General features: G+C 35.8%; 2 protein-coding genes across 3 annotated transcripts in view; one reads left to right on the top strand and one right to left on the bottom strand.

Moving 5' to 3' along the window:
• Positions 1 to 9361, top strand: part of syt6a (synaptotagmin VIa) — a 43236-nt gene extending 33875 nt beyond the window's left edge. For both annotated transcript variants that reach the window (XM_039652628.2, XM_089124191.1), the window contains exons 4-7: positions 424 to 544; positions 1621 to 1792; positions 5486 to 5636; positions 7118 to 9361. In XM_039652628.2, coding sequence (XP_039508562.2) covers positions 424 to 544; positions 1621 to 1792; positions 5486 to 5636; positions 7118 to 7189 — 516 coding nt within the window. In that variant the 3' untranslated portion in view covers positions 7190 to 9361. The remainder of the gene's footprint in view (positions 1 to 423; positions 545 to 1620; positions 1793 to 5485; positions 5637 to 7117) is intronic.
• A 362-nt stretch (positions 9362 to 9723) lies between these two features.
• olfml3a (olfactomedin-like 3a) lies at positions 9724 to 15000 on the bottom strand. Its single transcript, XM_039652629.2, has 3 exons — positions 14705 to 15000; positions 12491 to 12773; positions 9724 to 10958 (listed from the first exon to the last, which is right to left on the bottom strand). Exons 1-3 carry the CDS (start codon positions 14813 to 14815, stop codon positions 10168 to 10170), a joined length of 1185 nt encoding a protein of 394 aa, XP_039508563.2. The 5' UTR covers positions 14816 to 15000; the 3' UTR covers positions 9724 to 10167.
• Between the last annotated feature and the right edge of the window lie 2855 nt (positions 15001 to 17855).

The raw sequence follows: 17855 nt of genomic DNA, 5'->3' as shown, positions 1-17855 counted from the left end.
TTTTTAATCTCATAATTTAGACTTTATGATTTAATAGTTTTGGCTGTTTATCTTATTTCAACCTATGGCGTTATTACGTTTAATATGTCATAATTTTGACATTTAGTCTCATAATTATGGATTAGTATCATTCTTGGTATCTATGGCTTAGTATAATTTCAACTTTTGTCATAATTATAATTTACCAAGGCATTTTATATTTATTTTTCCATGAGATGGAAATGAGTTTCTATACTCATCTTGACTGGGAGTGATGCTTGTGGAACAGTGTCTACTCTAATAGTATCTGTTGCTGGTACATCATTGCACATTTACTGTTTTTATCTTTATTATCCAGAGCTATTGAATTGAAAAAGTGACCTTTGTAACAAAATGTGCCAATACATCATGCTACATTGATTTGTCTGTGTCTGTGTCTGACAGGAGAGCGTGGACCTGGGGGAGATCATGTTCTCACTCTGCTATCTACCTACAGCAGGCAGATTAACACTCACAGTCATCAAGTGCAGGAACCTAAAGGCAATGGACATAACAGGATACTCAGGTAGAATTTCACCACTCAAAGCTTTACTGCCTTTGAGCATCGAAATAAGAAGGGGAGAGTGCGGTGAAAGTGTTAAGCCCTCTCTTAATCTAGAGAACATACTTTATGTGACTATCCGTTTTGAAAGAAACATTTGGTAACACTTTAGTTTAGGGTCCAATTCCACTAGGGTCATTCTGACACACCCTGACGTATAGCCATTTTATATTACCTCGGTCTCATTTCCCCTTGCCTAAAGGACAACATAAACAAAAAGTAGCACCACTCTCTCCTATAATTGGTCCATTTGGTTTTATGGCTTCTGGAAAGCTTTTTTTATTTTCTCATAAATAGTTAATGCACACGTCCAGCACGTTCTAATCATGGTTTCATGTTACAAGTTGGCTTCTGTTGAGTCTGTTCATATTTACAAACTTTCCCGGAGGTAAATCAGCAGCATCACTGAGCGAGTTAAGCCAGACAGTCTAAAGAAGCGTTACGAATGTGACGCAGGGAACAATTTTAAGCTCCAATAACATGAATTACTCACACTATCGTGGTTTTTCCTTCTAAAGATAGTGTGTTACACACCAGGCATTTTTGCTTTTATCTGCTGAGGAGCAAACGTTTTTCATTTGCAGTAACATTTTATTCACACGCAGTGCATTATATCTGTTTAGAAGTGCTCCAAGCTAATTTGTTGTCAGAACAAGTACTTCACATGTGATTTGTTCTGCTCAAGCTGGAAGTAGTTTATGGCTGACTGACTAATGTACACGATAAATGGATCAGACAAATTGCGTATTATAATAATGGAGAGGGATGGAAATCAGTATGCAGCTCTGATGTTAGAATCAGCACTCAATTCATTTCATTAAAGCTCTAAATCTCAATGATCTTCTATTCACACTGAATGCAAATTCTGCTTTATGAAGATACCCAGCATTCATTTCTAATCTCATCTAATACTCTCATCAATTTATTTGATTAAACTATTGTAGTATGCACTAGTTTAAATTAAAGTAAAACAAGTCAAACTGCAAATGTGAAATAGCACTTAAATGATCTGCCCTAATGCCAGTGTTTTCTCTTTGCAGATCCTTATGTGAAGGTATCCCTCATTTGTGATGGGAGACGTCTCAAAAAGAAGAAAACCACGACGAAGAAAAACACCCTGAATCCCACTTATAATGAGGCTATTATCTTTGACATCCCTCCTGAGAGCATGGACCAAGTCAGCTTGCACATCTCAGTCATGGACTATGACCTGTATGTAACAGCTATTTCTCATTTATACATTGAAATTTAAAGAGACAGATCAACCAAAAGTGAAAATTCAATATTGACTCACTGTCTGACAGCGGTGGTTGCAAAAGTAAAGGAAAGGAGCTGGATCTGTTCACAGCAGTGACGATTTATTAACAAAAACTCAAAAAAAAATACTGAGAACACACTTGATAACTAACATGAACAGAACAACTGGCTTATATCTAATGTAGAAGTCATATGAACTATTATACTTTTATGATACTTTATTCTTGATTTTTAAAACATGAAAACTACAGCCCTCATTTTTTAGAATTGCATATGAAAAAACATATATATATTTAACGATCTGAAACGCAAGTATCAAGCGCAAAGCGCAAGTAAATTTGTGGGCGGATCCGGGCGCTGTTGCTATATATATATATATATATATATATATATATATATATATATTATTAATTTTCAATTTAAATTTTACCGTTTTGAAATAATATGAGATATGAGAAACTTACCACATTTTAATTTTCATTTAGATAGTTCAGTTCACCCAAATATTCTCACCCTCATGCCAATGTATATGACTTTCTTTCTTCAGATAAACATAAACAAACATTTTCAGAAGACAAGTTTCTTTTCAAGATGTTTCCAACTCTAACTTTGTACCAATTCTATAAAATTTTAACATGATTCGTTTTCAGGTATGACTAAAAATATACTGTGGGCCCTATTTTAACGATCTGAAACGCAAGTATCAAGCGCAAAGCGCAAGTAGCTATTTTCCCGGTGGGATAAATGCCTCTTGCGTCTGACGCAAATCTAAAAGGGGTTGGTCTGAAGTAGCTTCATTATTCATAGGTGTGGTTTGGGCGTAACGTGAAATAAACCAATCAGAGCGCCATCCAACATACCCTTTAAGAGCAGGTGCGCATGTTGCATGATGGATTGTTATTATAACGGCAGGTTTACCAGGCGTGACCCATGCAGAGCGTTCACAGCCGATGAGACCGACGTTCTTGTCAGGGCAGTGAAAGACAGAGAAGTGACGTTGTATGGGTATGGGAGAAAATTCCCACATCAGCGTCGGTTAAACATTATATAGGCCTAAATATGTTTCTTGCCACTATTGGGCAAACAGGTCTGATCCGTCAGTACTACAATTAGCCTTAAAAAAATGGGTAATTAGGTTTTTTCATCTTCATGTAAACCATAATGATATCCCTCATTTGTTAATATTTTCCTTGTTATAATGTATGATTTGCAAAAATAAAAAAAACTGCTGCATCTGTGTTGATGAGAGAATTGAAGTGTATGCGCGTTGTGCACCCGCGACATTATGGCCAAGCATGCGCGCTTGAAATAGCATTATGAACAACGCGCAATGCGCCACTGACTTTAGACTAGGTTTTTTTCTGGTCAGTGGCGCAATTGTTTTCTGGAACTGTAAAACAGCACCAGGGAATGTTTGCACCGATCCACCCAGGGTTCATTTCCTAGTTTACCGACGTGCGTCTTTGGAGGAAAAAAGCCCACTTTGCGCGGGTGCAAAATAGGAATGAGACATGCGTTAGTGTATAAAGTCATTTGCGCCTGGTGCAAGATAGAGCCCTGTGTGTGATGTATGTATGTATATTGTCCTCGCATTCTTTCTCGTGTGACACACCTGAATGAAAGCTATTATGCGGGTCTTTGTTTTCACAGGTGAAAACTACCTAATTATTCATGAGGGGGTTGGGCCGTTCATGCCTCCACTGCATATTGCCTTTCCAAACAAAAAAATGTCACAATTTAACACATCATTTTTCACAATATTATGGTAGATGGTAAAATACATAAACTCTTTGCAGTCTTGTATTGAGAAATGTAATTTTTTATGGCGTGACAATTCTCAGATGATATTTACACCAAGTGGTGAGCAATTTGCTTGCAAAGACTGAGATGCTCCTTTTATACCAATGATACCCTCACCTATTACACCAGTGGACTATTTTAAAAGAGTTTAAAGGGGTCATGAACTGGCTTTTTAAATTTTATTATATTGTTTTCTGATGTGAACATATGACGTTCGCTTGGTTTTAGCATTCAAAAACATAAAAAATGAATAACTATAAGCTATTTTCTACCCTAGCTTTGAGACCAGCTCAGAAACGCACGGATTTTATGGGCATTTTGCACTGAAGACTTGGAAGTAAACACTACTGCTGTGAGTGGATAACAGTTTTGCATATTATAAGGAGTTTTTCAACTTACCGGGAAAACTGTTTTGAAAACGTCCAACCAATGTTGTAAAATGGCAACCGGAATCCAGGTCCAGACGGCACAGCACTGTTCTTTACTCCTAATCGGTCAGCAAATCCAGTCTTGTTTACAAAACAATCCTCAGTGAAAAGAAGCGAACAGACGGTTTTACCCTCATCAGCTGGAGTGGAACGTCATTAAAAATTAAGTTTATCCATGCATCAGAGGAAGCTTATGCAGTGACTGTCTTCCACAACCAGGCACTGCACAACAATATTCTGTATTGCTCGGTAGCACGAGGTAGGCCTTTGTTAGCTATGTTTAGCTATGCGTGTAATGCGCGAATCGGTGGGCGGGGCTAAACCGGCCGTGTTGAAGTAGGCGTTGATTTTCTTCTGCGGGGGTGGTGTTAATTAACCTCTGACATCATAGTTCCCTACTTTTAAAAATGAGTCGTTTGCTGAGGCTGGTCTCAATAAAAGCTTATATTGGACTAACAAGGATGTTTTCAGTTCTGACACTTACAGGATATTCTTATATGATGATCTCTTAGATGTTAAAAGCTCAAGGAAAATTTGATTTCTCAGTTCATCACCCCTTTAACTTCCATATTCTATAATCTTAGCACTTTTATTTTGCCTCTCTCCCAACTTTTTTGTAGTGTGTTGCAGCCATCAAAATCAAAATTTGATTATTAATTTTGTCAGTAAAAACATTGGTATTCCTTCCTTTGTACTTTTGCCAGTTAAATCAAGTTCAAGAGAATTAACAAACCACAGATTCTTTATTTTATTACATTTTACGAAACTTTCCTGGATATGTGGTTGTAATATATTGTGCATCAAACTCAAGGCACACGACCCAAACAGAGAAATATTGAAACAATCAACAGGATATGTTAGAATAGCAGGATCAGACATCAGAATGATCACATGGTACAGTAGACTACATGTGCTTAAGTAGAAAGAGGAAAAGGTCAGATGTCAGAGCATTCACAGCTCACTTCTCTACAGCTGGGTAACTGCTCAAAGAACCGGGTGTATACATTTTACCCAACATTCTGAAGTCCAGAGCAGTCAGTGTCCAAGACAAGAACACACACAAGATTAGATGTCAGGAACTGCTGTTTCGTAATTCTCTACCTTGGGTTCACAAAAGGACTCATGTAAAGTTCAGCACCACTGAGGTAAATGTATGTTGATTTCTTTATCCTGTGGCACTTCAGCTGCTCTCTCCAACTCAGAATATATGCACATATTTTTACACACATACCTTGCTGCAAAAGAGGTCAGTTGCACTGGCAGGCAAACTCATATCATTGTCTGTTAACAAAATGTTTTTGGGTCATGCAAACGTTAAGTTACATTATGCATTGCCAGAGTGGATGTGTTGATTTGTATCACTTAAATTAAACGGATATACCAATGTTTAATTCTATAACAAACTAATCTTATCTTGCAGGGTGGGCCACAATGAGATAATTGGCGTGTGCCGTTTGGGATGTGGTGCTGAAGGTTTAGGTAGAGACCACTGGAACGAGATGCTCACATACCCCCGTAAGCCAATTGCACACTGGCACTCCCTGGTGGAGCCTAAGAAATCCGAAAAAGTGGTAAGTAACCCTCCCTCCAGGAATGCAAACATAAACATGAAGGGTAGGCATAATAACCCTCTGAATTAGTGTTTATCAGGGGTGGCCTGATATAGTTCAGCAGAGTTCAGCTCCAATCCCAGTTAAACACACCTGAACCAGCTAATAAAAGGTCTTCCAAGGCATACCACAAACTTTCAGACAGGTGTGTTGCGGCAAGTTGGAGCAAAACTCTGCAGGACAGTGAGCCTCCAAGACTCACTTGATTTAGAACTAAGAACTTTTTTTAATGCAAATTGCATTTTCAGAATTCATTTCTGACTACTCGTCAATCTCTCGTTGTAAATATTCAGATCCCTCTAGTCACATCCTCAAACTTGTACTGTGCTTTATGAATAATACATGAGTGGAATATGTCAGAGCTGATTTGAATTCACACACTGAATTCTGTCCCCTTTTCTAATGTGGTTAAGATTTAATCATGATGGGGAAAAATTTAATTTGGCGCTATGTAAATGTTATGCATTTTGCTCTCTTCATTTAGGCTACTTAATTATTTTCTGTTAAATACAATAATAAATGTTGTTTTTATTTTGAACAAAGTTGTCAATTGTTTCTGCTGAGGTCCTGTCTGGGTATCTATGCATTGTGTTTGGGGGCATGGCCACACAATCGTTTATCTGAATATTAAGTTGACCTAAGAAATAATTGGTGGCTTAGTTTGTAAGGCATTGTTTTTGGTCATTTTTTTAAAGGGGTATGGTTGTGTTTCTGATTTGAGTTAAATGATGTTTTATTGGAAGTCACCATTATTGAAATTTCATTTAATTAAGTTTGTACTGAATAAATTAGCATGCCAGAGAAAAAAAAGGCTATTCAACAAATGCTTATTCTCATTTTAACAATATCCCGTGATGCGCAAATAATTACATAAAAGCATGAGAAAAATCAGGTTGAGGATTAATTAGTTCATTTGTAGCCTCATTTATGCAGTTCGCTTAAGTGGGACGTGATTAGATGTGTTTGGACTTGCATTAATTAAAAGCATGATATTTATTTTTATATAGAAAATAATTAATAAAAAATAACAAATATGTTTAAATGATGTTTTATTAACAAAGTTTGGGAGGAGCATGTTCAGATAATTAGAGAGCACTCAACAATCAAAGATAAGAGGTATATATATAGACTCAGCAGTCTCACCTCAATCCATTGACAGTGGATCTCCACACTTCTAGTCCTAACTACTTACATAGGGGCGAGTCCTCTAAGTTCGGAGCCCTCCTCCCGAACAGCACGCCAAATACGCATTAAACTTTACCCCACCTAATTGTATGTAAGTGTGAACTCCTGAACTTATAATATAACTTTAGAGGCATCAGTTTCATCCAACCATCATGTAAAATTAACCCTTCTGAGCAATATTTGCTCACTCTTGTGCTGTGCTGCTTCTACTCTTAAATGCTCTAATTAATGTTTTTTTCATGTGTCTTTTCTTACAGTGGAAAGCTAGAACGGCCAGTTTTGACAGTCAGGGGTCTTGCCCCTCCCCCAAACCTCCTGCCAGCCCTTGATCAGAGCCATATGTGAACCTACAGGCTCGGCATCCTCGCTGAAGCCCATTTGTCTGTCTGATGAAAACGAGAGCCCTGCTACGGGTTGATTTAGACGGTTCCCAAACATTGATCTAAGATCAGGCCCTACTACAGTATCTTTGCCCCGATGTTCCTCATGTTCAAGCTCTTCCAGTACTTATGATCGTCAGTTCAAGGAAGTGTTGTACAAATACTCTACAAAGCCAACTTGTGTTCCTAGAATAGCTTGGTATCGTCAGAGATGTTCCTTTCCAATATGAATTTTCCTGAAGTATTTGAAATCCGTTGCAGTGTTCTGCAAGCGGAAGTTTCCACTCAATGCTACAAACGAAGGTCTTTGTGGATGGAAGATTAAATATTGGAAGTCCTAAGAATGAAGTAAAAAATGCTGGTAGCCTATATAAAATATTGAGGGGAAAGGACAATGTTTTGTGTGAGTGAGAAATAGAGAACGCCAACGGATTTGTCATGTGCTATACTACCAACAAACTATTTTCTCTGTCAAATCCTTGTATGAAAACTGTGTGAAGGTGTACTTTTTAAAACAATTATCGGTTTATAGATGTTGTATAAATATTGTGTGTAAAAAGAGACTGTCTATGTACTATATCTGAGCACAACAAACTTTTCCTATCCATTCATTTCTTGATGAAACACAGATGGTTTACATGTAAAGAACTTCCTGTTCACACACAAAAACACTTCACATGTAGCTGAATACATTTATGTGATTAAAATAATATTCATCGTCAAGACCAGGTGCAAAACTGGGCATTTAAGGTGAGAGTGCTGAAATATCCATAGAGATCTGTCTTGATTTATGTGGGTTGTACAGTATTCACCTTATTTTAATAGCATTTAAAGAGATGCAGAAGAGGATCTGTATCTTAGTAGCACTGCATTTAATAGCAATTCAACTCCTCATGCTGATTCAATCTAACACTTTGATATGTCATTTTATTGAGTTCAATTGTTTGTGACAGTCAAAGTTTTCATTGTATGCTCAGACTTATAAAATATATTTATATTATGTACTGTTTAAAAGAGCAGGGTTGACTTTACATAAAATTGTAGGTAACTAACATACATCTTCAGATTCATATTTTTATTTTTGTTTTATTTCACAACAATTCTTTGTAAAAAATTAGGGATATTTGAAAGGATGTGCATAACATAATGTGGTACAGTCTGTATCCGGCAGAACTGTTACATGGAAATATCTGCATAACCAAACAATTCAATATATAGTAACTGTAAGTCTAAAAATAAGTCATGCCATCTTGTGCAAGTGCTATTTTTATAATATTTAATGCTCAACAGATCAGTGAAAATAGTGTTATTTTTTTAATTGTTAATGTCATAAATGTCTTAACAATTTCCATTGCCCGCAATATTTTATTTATTTGTTCCTGTGGTTTCTCTGTTTTGTTTTACATTCATTCAACACAATTTAACTTTAAATTTAGCAGAAAGAGATGCTCAGGCAAACCCCAGCAAAATGATAAATTATGATCACTGCAGTATATTCTCCTGTCAACTTTTTTAAACATAATGCATATGCTGGAGATGAGTTGCATAAATGCACAGAAATTACTGAATTAGTTCAGAGCTTCCCCTTTGGGTCCTCAACATTTAGACTTATGTTTCAAATAAGAAAAGACAGACCAAAAAGATAATAAAAAAAAACCTATGCAGGCAGTTCGTTTACGCTCCAGTTGGTTATTTTACATAATGCCCTCCATCATCTCATAGGGTAACTGTTAAGCTTTAAATGTATATATAGATTTAATATTTTAACAGAATCTTTAAAAATTACGTCAAAAAGTCAATTTGTTGAAGAAATGGTTGTGACAAAGTGACAAACTTTTTGGTCCCGTTTTTACAATATCACCAATGTTGTAATACTCCGATAATATAAAGTGTTTTTTCTGTAGGTGAATGTAAAGTTAATAAGGTTTAGATCTGGTTCTTTACCTCATCACTAACGTATGTGTGCTGGTGTTTTAACAACCTGTTTCTGCCCCCTTGTGAATCTGAACAACTTTCTAATTTTGTATTGATCATTTGTACTTGCAATATGACTTGTAATGTTTGAAAAGGTTCTTGTATTTAAAAAAATGCCAAAATAAAATATTGTTTCAGCCATTTCAAGGACAGAGTTGCTTCTCTTTCACTCTTGTGAACTTCTGTCATCAAATCACAAATAGAGGGTTACATTATAGAGACTGCATATTGTCTCATATTTTAAAAAATGTGCAACAAAAGCAATATATTTGCGCGTTGATAAAGGCTTAGTTCACCCAAAAATTAAACATATGCCATCATTTACTTGCCCTGATGTCATTCCAAATTATATAAGCCACTATATTTCAAGTCTTATGAAGTCATATAATAACTTTATGTGAACATTTAAAATGAATTCTATATTGTGGAAAAAGAGTTTTATTCAAACCATTATTCAACTTCAGATTCATATTTCTATAAAAAAAAATTGTCTGTTTTTTCACAAAAAGTCATGATAGCTTTATGTGAGAATTACAACCAAATTTAAGCTGTTTAACATTAACATATAATTCAGTGAACCAACTCAATGACTCAGTGAATTGAACTTGAGAACAGATTCAGTTGTGAACAAATCATTCAGACTGGTTTTGTGACCTGGATTAACCAGTTCATGTAAAAGTTCTAACTCAGAGAAGGTGACTTTTATGGTGGTTTCGAGTCCCTTTTGGCGGTTGAATGCCTCCTAATCCCAGAAAGCAACATAGTGTCGGGCCAAATCTGGGCCGACACTAATATTGCTGTCTGGGTTGTAATTTATTCTTCAACATTTTTCCATTTGAGTTCCATGAAAGAAATAAAGTCATAGTCATAAGACCAACATGAAGGTGAGTAAATGATGACAGGATTTTCAGTAACGTTTTGTAGCCAGGAAAATAAAGCCCTAAAGAGGTCCACTATTCCTCAGGTGGTGGCATTATCGCCCATAGCTTCTTCTTCAGCGCTAGTTTATACAGAATCTGGTACCCATCATCCCATGCATAGAGCTGCCGCTCCTCAGGATTGTATTTGAGACTGGAATGGGCCCCGAAGCGCCTGGGGAAATAAATCAGAGGGGCTTCGCCGCTGCTTACCATGTCATTCACATCGAACACACACTGCACACGCGAGCGGCTTGGCGGCTTGGTGTTGTAAACCACATAGACTGTGCCGCAGACAATAAAAGCAGCTTCAGCGTTGTTTCTTGGACACGCAGTGTCCCACATCTGTTCTATGTCCAGAGAGTTCGAGTCCATCTTAGCAAGATTGATAGTGTCTCCAGCTGGATACAGTGCCCACAGCCCATCCTCATCCACCACCAGGTCCACCAGCGTCTCTGGATTGAGTTGGTACACCGGGCTGCGGTCCTCCATGGGAAGCACTGCACTGTCTGCAACCGAATCGTTCTTGAGGTCATATTTAATAACTTGGAGCTCTGAACTTTCACTAATATAATAGAGAAAGCCATCGTAGACTGCATGACCGGTCCCATTCCAAGCGGTGGGAACGGTGATCTGCCTGCCTTTAGACATGCCTGATGATGCAGAGAGCTCTCGCACGGAGTTGAATTCGTACAGCGTGTTGTCGGATGTACCGTTAAAGATGTAGACTTTTGCTGACCTGGCATCTTTGGTCCAAACACCTTTCGGGCTCCCCAACCTTTTAAGGATTTTCATTGCTTTTAGACTGGATACAATGTTCACGCACACTGTCAATGAAAACAAACATGATTAATGTCTACAGGGAGTATACTATGATTAATATTGCAAACTCTGAAAGCAATACAGACTGCTTAGTCGGCACAAGCACTGGAAGAAAGCAATATGAAAAAAGAAATAGAGTTTGAACCCTTATTTTTCTTTACGGAAGAAATTAACTTCTAATGTAAAACTTCTAATGTAAAACTTCTAATGTAAAAAACCGAAGAGTTAAAACTAATGTAAGCGTCCACAGTCGAAAGATTCACCCTTAAATGTCATGTATGCTTTCGATAAATGTGAAGGATTGTGTGGGGATTAACAAGCATGATAAATCTTCATTTTAATAAACAGGCATCATTTTAATATATATTTTTTTAGATTCCCTTGCCTATAATTCTCTTTGTTACAAAATGTTTTTCATAATATATACACTGATGTTCGAAAATTTGGAGTGAGTAATAGGATTCAATTTTACTTTAAAACAATTATACTTTTTTATTCAGCATGACACATTAAATTGATCAAAAGTAACAGCAGAGGCATTGTTAAAAATCTATATTTCAAATAAATACTGTGCATTTCTATATTCATCAAAGAATTCTAAAAATGTCATGGTTTTTACTAAAATATTAAGCAACACAACTGTTTTCAAAATTGATAATATTAATAAATGGTTCTTGATCACCGAATCAGCATTTAAGAATGATTTCTGAAGGATCATGCGACACTGAAGACACTGAAAAATTCAGCTTTGCCATCACATGAATAGATTACATTTTAATTATAATGCAATCTCACAATATTACTGTTTTGCCAACCCCAAATATTTAAACCATAGTGTATAAACTATACAAATATATATTTTGTTTGAAAAGAAATAAAACAAATGTAATGGACTGGAATTAGAGTGGATTTTTTTTGTTAACAACACTGTACTTCAGTGGAGACAGATGAACTGTAAAGCTGTCAGATGAACAGGCAAATGAGAAACTAATACTTTCATCTGCTTTGATTCCAGTCTTCTGGATAACAAAATAGCCAAGAACCCAACAATTGCATAACATTTTAACCACAAAAGCCAAATGGCTAATCTAGTGAACTGACTGGCTTGATTCTTTGTTCCTTGTTTCCTAATTAACAAGACGCAGCACATTTCCTCTAAACGAATAAATCCTTTGTGCAAGGCAGCCAAGCATTAGCGGAAATTCTACCATTATACTGTTCAAGTGAGACAGTAGCAAGGCCTACAGCACAATCCCAATATGGATGAGTGTAACTGGGATGCTACTGTAGTTCTCATAAAATACAAATGTCTTAAATCAAAGCACATGCTTTTTTGTTCATTCTCTCAGCCTTGAACTGCAGCTTTTAACTCTGCCAATTTGATTTTCCAGTATTACAATTTTCCAGAGAAACCCCCAAACTGGACTGCTTTGTAACGGTAGGCTAAATCTCCAAAGAGTATGTCATGGGGCTAAAACTGAAAGTAAATGATCAAAAGCTGGGCTTCAGCTGTCAAAACCTGATTTCCCCGACTCACCAGACAGCTCAAAGAACTCTTCCTTCTTCCTCTCTTTGAAAACTGCGTCCTGTTCCACCATTTTGTCTGCTGCTTTCACACAAGGCTTAGGTGGATTCTTGGTTTCAATATAGTCCATCTCACGCTCCACGCGGTCGACCCGTGCTCCTGCGCCCTCCATGTCGGAACGCAGTTTACTGTGCTCTTTGCCCAACTTCTCCAACAGGTCTACGGCCTGCTGCCTGAATTCCTTCAGGTCGGAGTTGTAGCGGTTGTCCTGTTCATGCCACAGGGCAATGCGTTCCTGGAAAAATGAGACATACACTGAGTCACATAATTGTTTAAGATGATCAGCCAGATCAAAAAAGTGCAGCAAATTCTGTTCAATGTTAACTTATTCCAATGGTGAATAGGCCTGCAGGGAATAATGGTTCAGAAGTGTTGTGTTAGCCAGCATGTGTTAGCCTTTTTCCCCCCAGTCAAAGGTAAAATCAATTCTTATCTGAATTCAGAAGATGGAGAACCTCAGAGTGATGTCTGAGGCTATCAAGGAACCCATAAAATTCAATACATATTTTTAACAAATTGTGATAAATAGTGAGTCCTGAATTTGAGACCCTTCAGTTCCACAAATCAGTTATATAAAATAAAATAAAAAATTTATCATGCAATGTAGTTATAGCTATTTAGTGACTTGATTGTATATTATAACATATTATCAATATTGTGCTGCTCAACATTTTTGTGAAAATGATACTTGACACCATGATACTTTTTTTTAATTCTTTGACTTCAAAAAGGACAGCATTATTTCATTTAACAATTAAATCTGTGGTGAGTGAAATGCTTTGAGGAACCTTCTTGTTGCAAGAGCTACAGAACATGTCACAAAACTTCCCATACTGTATTACTATATTAAAAGCGCTTGAATATGGTGCTGAATTGTCAGTGTTTTCATTAAATATGTATACCATATCCGTGTGGCCACCCCCAGGGCCTTTTGCTCTAGGCTAGCTGCTCAAGCTGACTTTAATATTGCATGATTTCAAATCAAAACGAACTTTGTTTCTCATAAATGTTGTTGCTCCATAAATATTAATTGAAAATACTTTTTTTTTTCTTCAGTCCTTACTTTGGGACCAGATTAAAAAATAACAGTCCAATTCTCAACATTAACTTTGCTTATTAACATGCATATCACTATGATATTGGCTGTTTTAAACTTTATTCTGCATGACCATATTCTACATCCCCAATCTCATGCCTAAATTTAACTATTAATAAGCAGTCATTTTAAAGCAGGACTTTAATTAGGCAAAACGTTGGTGCAAATAGTTATTAAGAGTGAGAATTGTACCTTAATCTAAATTGTGACAAAAAAAAACTTTCTAACCAGAAAAAAATATATATAAAATAAGGGCTTTTAGTCTTCTTGTACTGTACATCACACACATTTTAAGAACACTGTGTTCAGTGGACTCCTGCTGATTCAGGTAATCAAGGCAGTCCTGTCAGCATAAATGATGACATATGCAGATGGACAGAATAAATAATTATTATTCTAATAACGTGTCTACTTAATCACGAGTAATTATATTCAACACAGCTTCACTGAACAAAAATGCTGAGATAAACTATTCAGTCAATCAAGAAAATGTTTCTCTGCACTGGGGCACAACTTCACTCAAGAAACAAATGGTTTTACTTTATTTTAAGGTGTCTTTGTTACAGTGTAATTATGCATAACTGAGTAATATTAAATAACTATGTGCACTTACTATATGGTTATGGTTAGGATTAATAATTATGCATAATATATAGTTATTACTAACTACACTACAAGACTAAAAGTAAGACGACTTAAATCTTTATGATTTTCTTCAAAAGTAATGAAGATTTAAGTCTCCATTTTAAGACTTAAATCTTTAGTAAATGTGAGCCAGCACTTGCTTAGATGAAGACTTTGTTTTGTCTGTTGATCTAAGCTACGGTTCTTTGGTTTGAGAAGCTACTTCATAGTGTGTGTACCGTGTACTCTCACTTTGAACAAACTGTGCTACAGATATTGCCAACATTTTCAAGTGTTGTCGAGTAGAATAAATGTAAAGAACTCTTAGAATTAGCATTGTTTTGATGTATGTCTAGAAAAGTGAACGTCTCTGTAAAATGGCTGAAAACTAGCAGGACTGCAGACTGTGTATTGAAACGTGGCCAGATGAACCAAAATTCTCTTACCTCCATAGCAAGCATCCTGTTTTCCAGGTAGTTCATCAGGCCCTGGTAGTGGTACTGGCCTCTGGAATGAGCCAAAACGGTCAAGAGAATGAAAAATATGGTGGCTTTCATGGTGGCTTTGGATAAGGGACGCTTTCAGGTACTCCACAAAACAAAAGAAGTCTCAAAAAAGATGTGCTGCAGCTGCTTATGGGGCGTCCTCGTCCTCTAGTAAGCGTGTGAGTGCTCACAAGGAGAAGGGACCGGAATCAGGGACTTCCAGGGTTTCATATTCGCTGGCTCGCTCACTTGGCTGGAATGTTTTTACTTACACTGAGGGAGGAGCCATGTATCTCTGGCCTCTCTCCGTCCTCAAAAGAGAACCATGTAGTGTGCCTGAAGGATGAAGTCACTGAAAAACAGTAGAAATCTTCTTATGTCAACAAGAAACATGTCAGCAGTTTTGTAATAATAGTAGACTCTTAAAAAGAAAGGTTCCAAAAGAGAGTTTTATGCAATATAGTATGTTTTATATACGTAGCGATGCAATAGTAGAACCATTTGGGATTCTCCAAAGAACCTTTCGAACAGTTCTTAAAAGAACCTTAAGAAAAACTATTCTTATTTTCTTCACAGAATAATCTGGAGAACATTTTTTCACTTTAAAGCACTTTTGTCTAATGGAATGTTTCCATTGACGTTAAACTTTCTTCTTAGAACCATTTATGCCAATCAAGAACCTTTATTTTTAAGAGTGTATGCAGTGTGTTGGCTACATAAGCAAAAATGATGTCATTTGCATGTAACATTTATTCAACAAATTGGTAAAATAGTGGTTAAAGTAGTTCAATATGACAAAGCAATTTGTTCTGAGATGAGCAAGAATCCCATTTCTAACTGTCAACCCTCCATCCAAAAGTTAAACCTCCATCATGTTCGCTTAATCACAAAATGTTCATACATGGATAAGGAAATCAAATCATCCTGGCTATGCAAATACCAGTGAAAGGGCACTTGGTTTATTTAAAGTAAAATGCAATTGAAGATCCCTTGAAAGTCAAACTGAATTATGCAGAGTGAATATCATTCACATATTGCAATTTTTGAATACTTTGATTAAATCTCTCTACATCACCAACAAAGTAAATTTAGCTTAATTCCCAAAAGCTCTTTAGAACTGAAGAATGTTGTTAGGAAAGAATGGCTCAATGCTGGGAAGAAGGTTTAACCTAGTAATGCGTCTGTCAATGTGCTCTTCATGTAAAGGGAGTGAAGAAACTGACCTTTAGTTTTGACAGACAGATGAGCTATCAACTGAGCTCAATAACATATATCCAAGGACAAAAATGTCAGAATTCAACACTTGCCACTACAATATGTGAAACCGAGGAAAACTAACATAACGTGCAAAAACCTGAATAAAGAGGAAATACTCCACAAACACAACAGAAATACATCCTATTTCTGTAACCATTCTAAAGCCCACCTCCAAAACAAATTAATTAATACATTAAATATGAGATATATGGAATCACATAAATGATGTTTTAACCTTTTCATGTATTTCTGATTTTCATTCTATTTTTATCTCACTTGTGCAGCTGGTGTCGTCATGGCAACGCTCTCAGTTGGTTGCAGACCGGGGGCCATAAACCCTGTTGAGCAATCAGACAGATTTTATGTCACTGACCAGATATGCAGTTATTCAGTGTTTGTGATACACACACACACACACATTACAGTCATTGATGTTTTTGAAAGAAGTTTCCTATGCTCATCAAGCCTGCATTTATTTGATCAAAAATACAGAAAAAAACTTGTGAAATATTAGCCTATTACAATTAAAAATAATGCATTTTTTATATTTTAATATAAGTTATAATATAAATTATTTCTGTAATGCAAGGCTGAATTTTCAGCAACATTACTCCCGTCTTCAGTGTCAAGTTCCTTGAAATCATGCTAATATGCTGTTTTAATACTCGGTTATTATCAATATTGTTTTTTATAACCTGTGATACTTTTTTCAGGATTCATTGATGAATAGAAAGTTTAAAAGAACAACATTTATTCAAAATATAAATCTTTGCCATCACTTTTTATCAATTTAATACATCCTTGTTGAATAAAAGTATTGAGTGCTTTAAAAAAAAAAAACAAATGACTGACCCCAAGAAATGTAAACACTATTGTTACAAATGATTTCTATTTTAAATAAATGCTATTTTATTTTTATTTTTATTCATCTTAGAACCCTGAAAAAAAGTCTCACGGATAAAGCAGCACGGCTGTTTGCAATATAATAAATCAGCATTGAATGATTTCTGAAGGATCATGTGACACTAAAGACGTAATGATGCTGAAAATTCAGCTTTGCATAGCAGAAATAAATTATAAATAAAAAATATTTGTCAATGGATATATATATATAGCCTATTGTTTAAGGGAATAATAATAATCTACAGTAAAATATATGATATGCTAAAAGAGAGACACAATTGAGATTTGTACCGTTTCATCACGGTTAGATTCTTACCATTTTATCATTTATGTCCACTAGATGGAAGTATAAGCAAGCTGCAAAAATGAGTTCATGGATTACCTGCCTCTCCAATCAGTGGTTTGTTCCATTCCATTAGATTTTTTTAAACATTAGGTCTTAGATTTTAAAAATAATATATAATTCTTAATTTTGAAAATCTAAAAGCTAACAATCATGAGACGTGTAACAAATAAATATATCTATTAATTATGACACGTATACAACCTATATTTGCATTTTTTTAAATGACAAATTATATTACAGATTGAAAAGCTGAACTAAAAAAATACATGAATTTCAGAGTGTCTTAGAATTTGGTTTGTCTCTCTTTTGCATTAATGACAACAAGATGCACAAACAAAAAACTGAAAAATGATCATGTTCTGCAGTGTGATTTGAGATGATTCTAACGAGCAACTTCTGAGTTTCTCCAAAAGTCACATGATCAAAGTTACAAATTGACTTATTGGATTAGTTGAGAATCTTAAATATATCTTTATTATTTTATATCACTTTGTTTGAGCTTCAATAACTTGCGGACCCCAAGCTATAACAACTGTAAAACTGTACAAAAACATTTGTGTTCCTGTGTTATTTTATTATGGTGTCTGCAGAGATTCTCTCGTTGAA

Source organism: Pimephales promelas, chromosome 20 (assembly GCF_988280905.1).
Source record: "Pimephales promelas chromosome 20, fPimPro1.hap1.1, whole genome shotgun sequence".
Lineage (NCBI taxonomy): Eukaryota > Metazoa > Chordata > Actinopteri > Cypriniformes > Leuciscidae > Pimephales > Pimephales promelas.
Note: the sequence above shows the minus strand (reverse complement) of the source record. Positions and strands in the feature narration are given on the sequence as shown.

What these genes read in the sequence shown, in the direction of transcription:
- olfml3a (XM_039652629.2), bottom strand. Translation starts at nt 14,815, where the DNA reads ATGAAAGCCACCATATTTTTCATTCTCTTGACCGTTTTGGCTCATTCC. An exon ending in ACAGGATGCTTGCTATGGAG is followed by an intron (nt 12,774 to 14,704) that starts GTAAGAGAATTT and finishes TCATTTTTCCAG; the next exon opens with GAACGCATTGCCCTGTGGCA. An exon ending in AGAGTTCTTTGAGCTGTCTG is followed by an intron (nt 10,959 to 12,490) that starts GTGAGTCGGGGA and finishes TTTCATTGACAG; the next exon opens with TGTGCGTGAACATTGTATCC.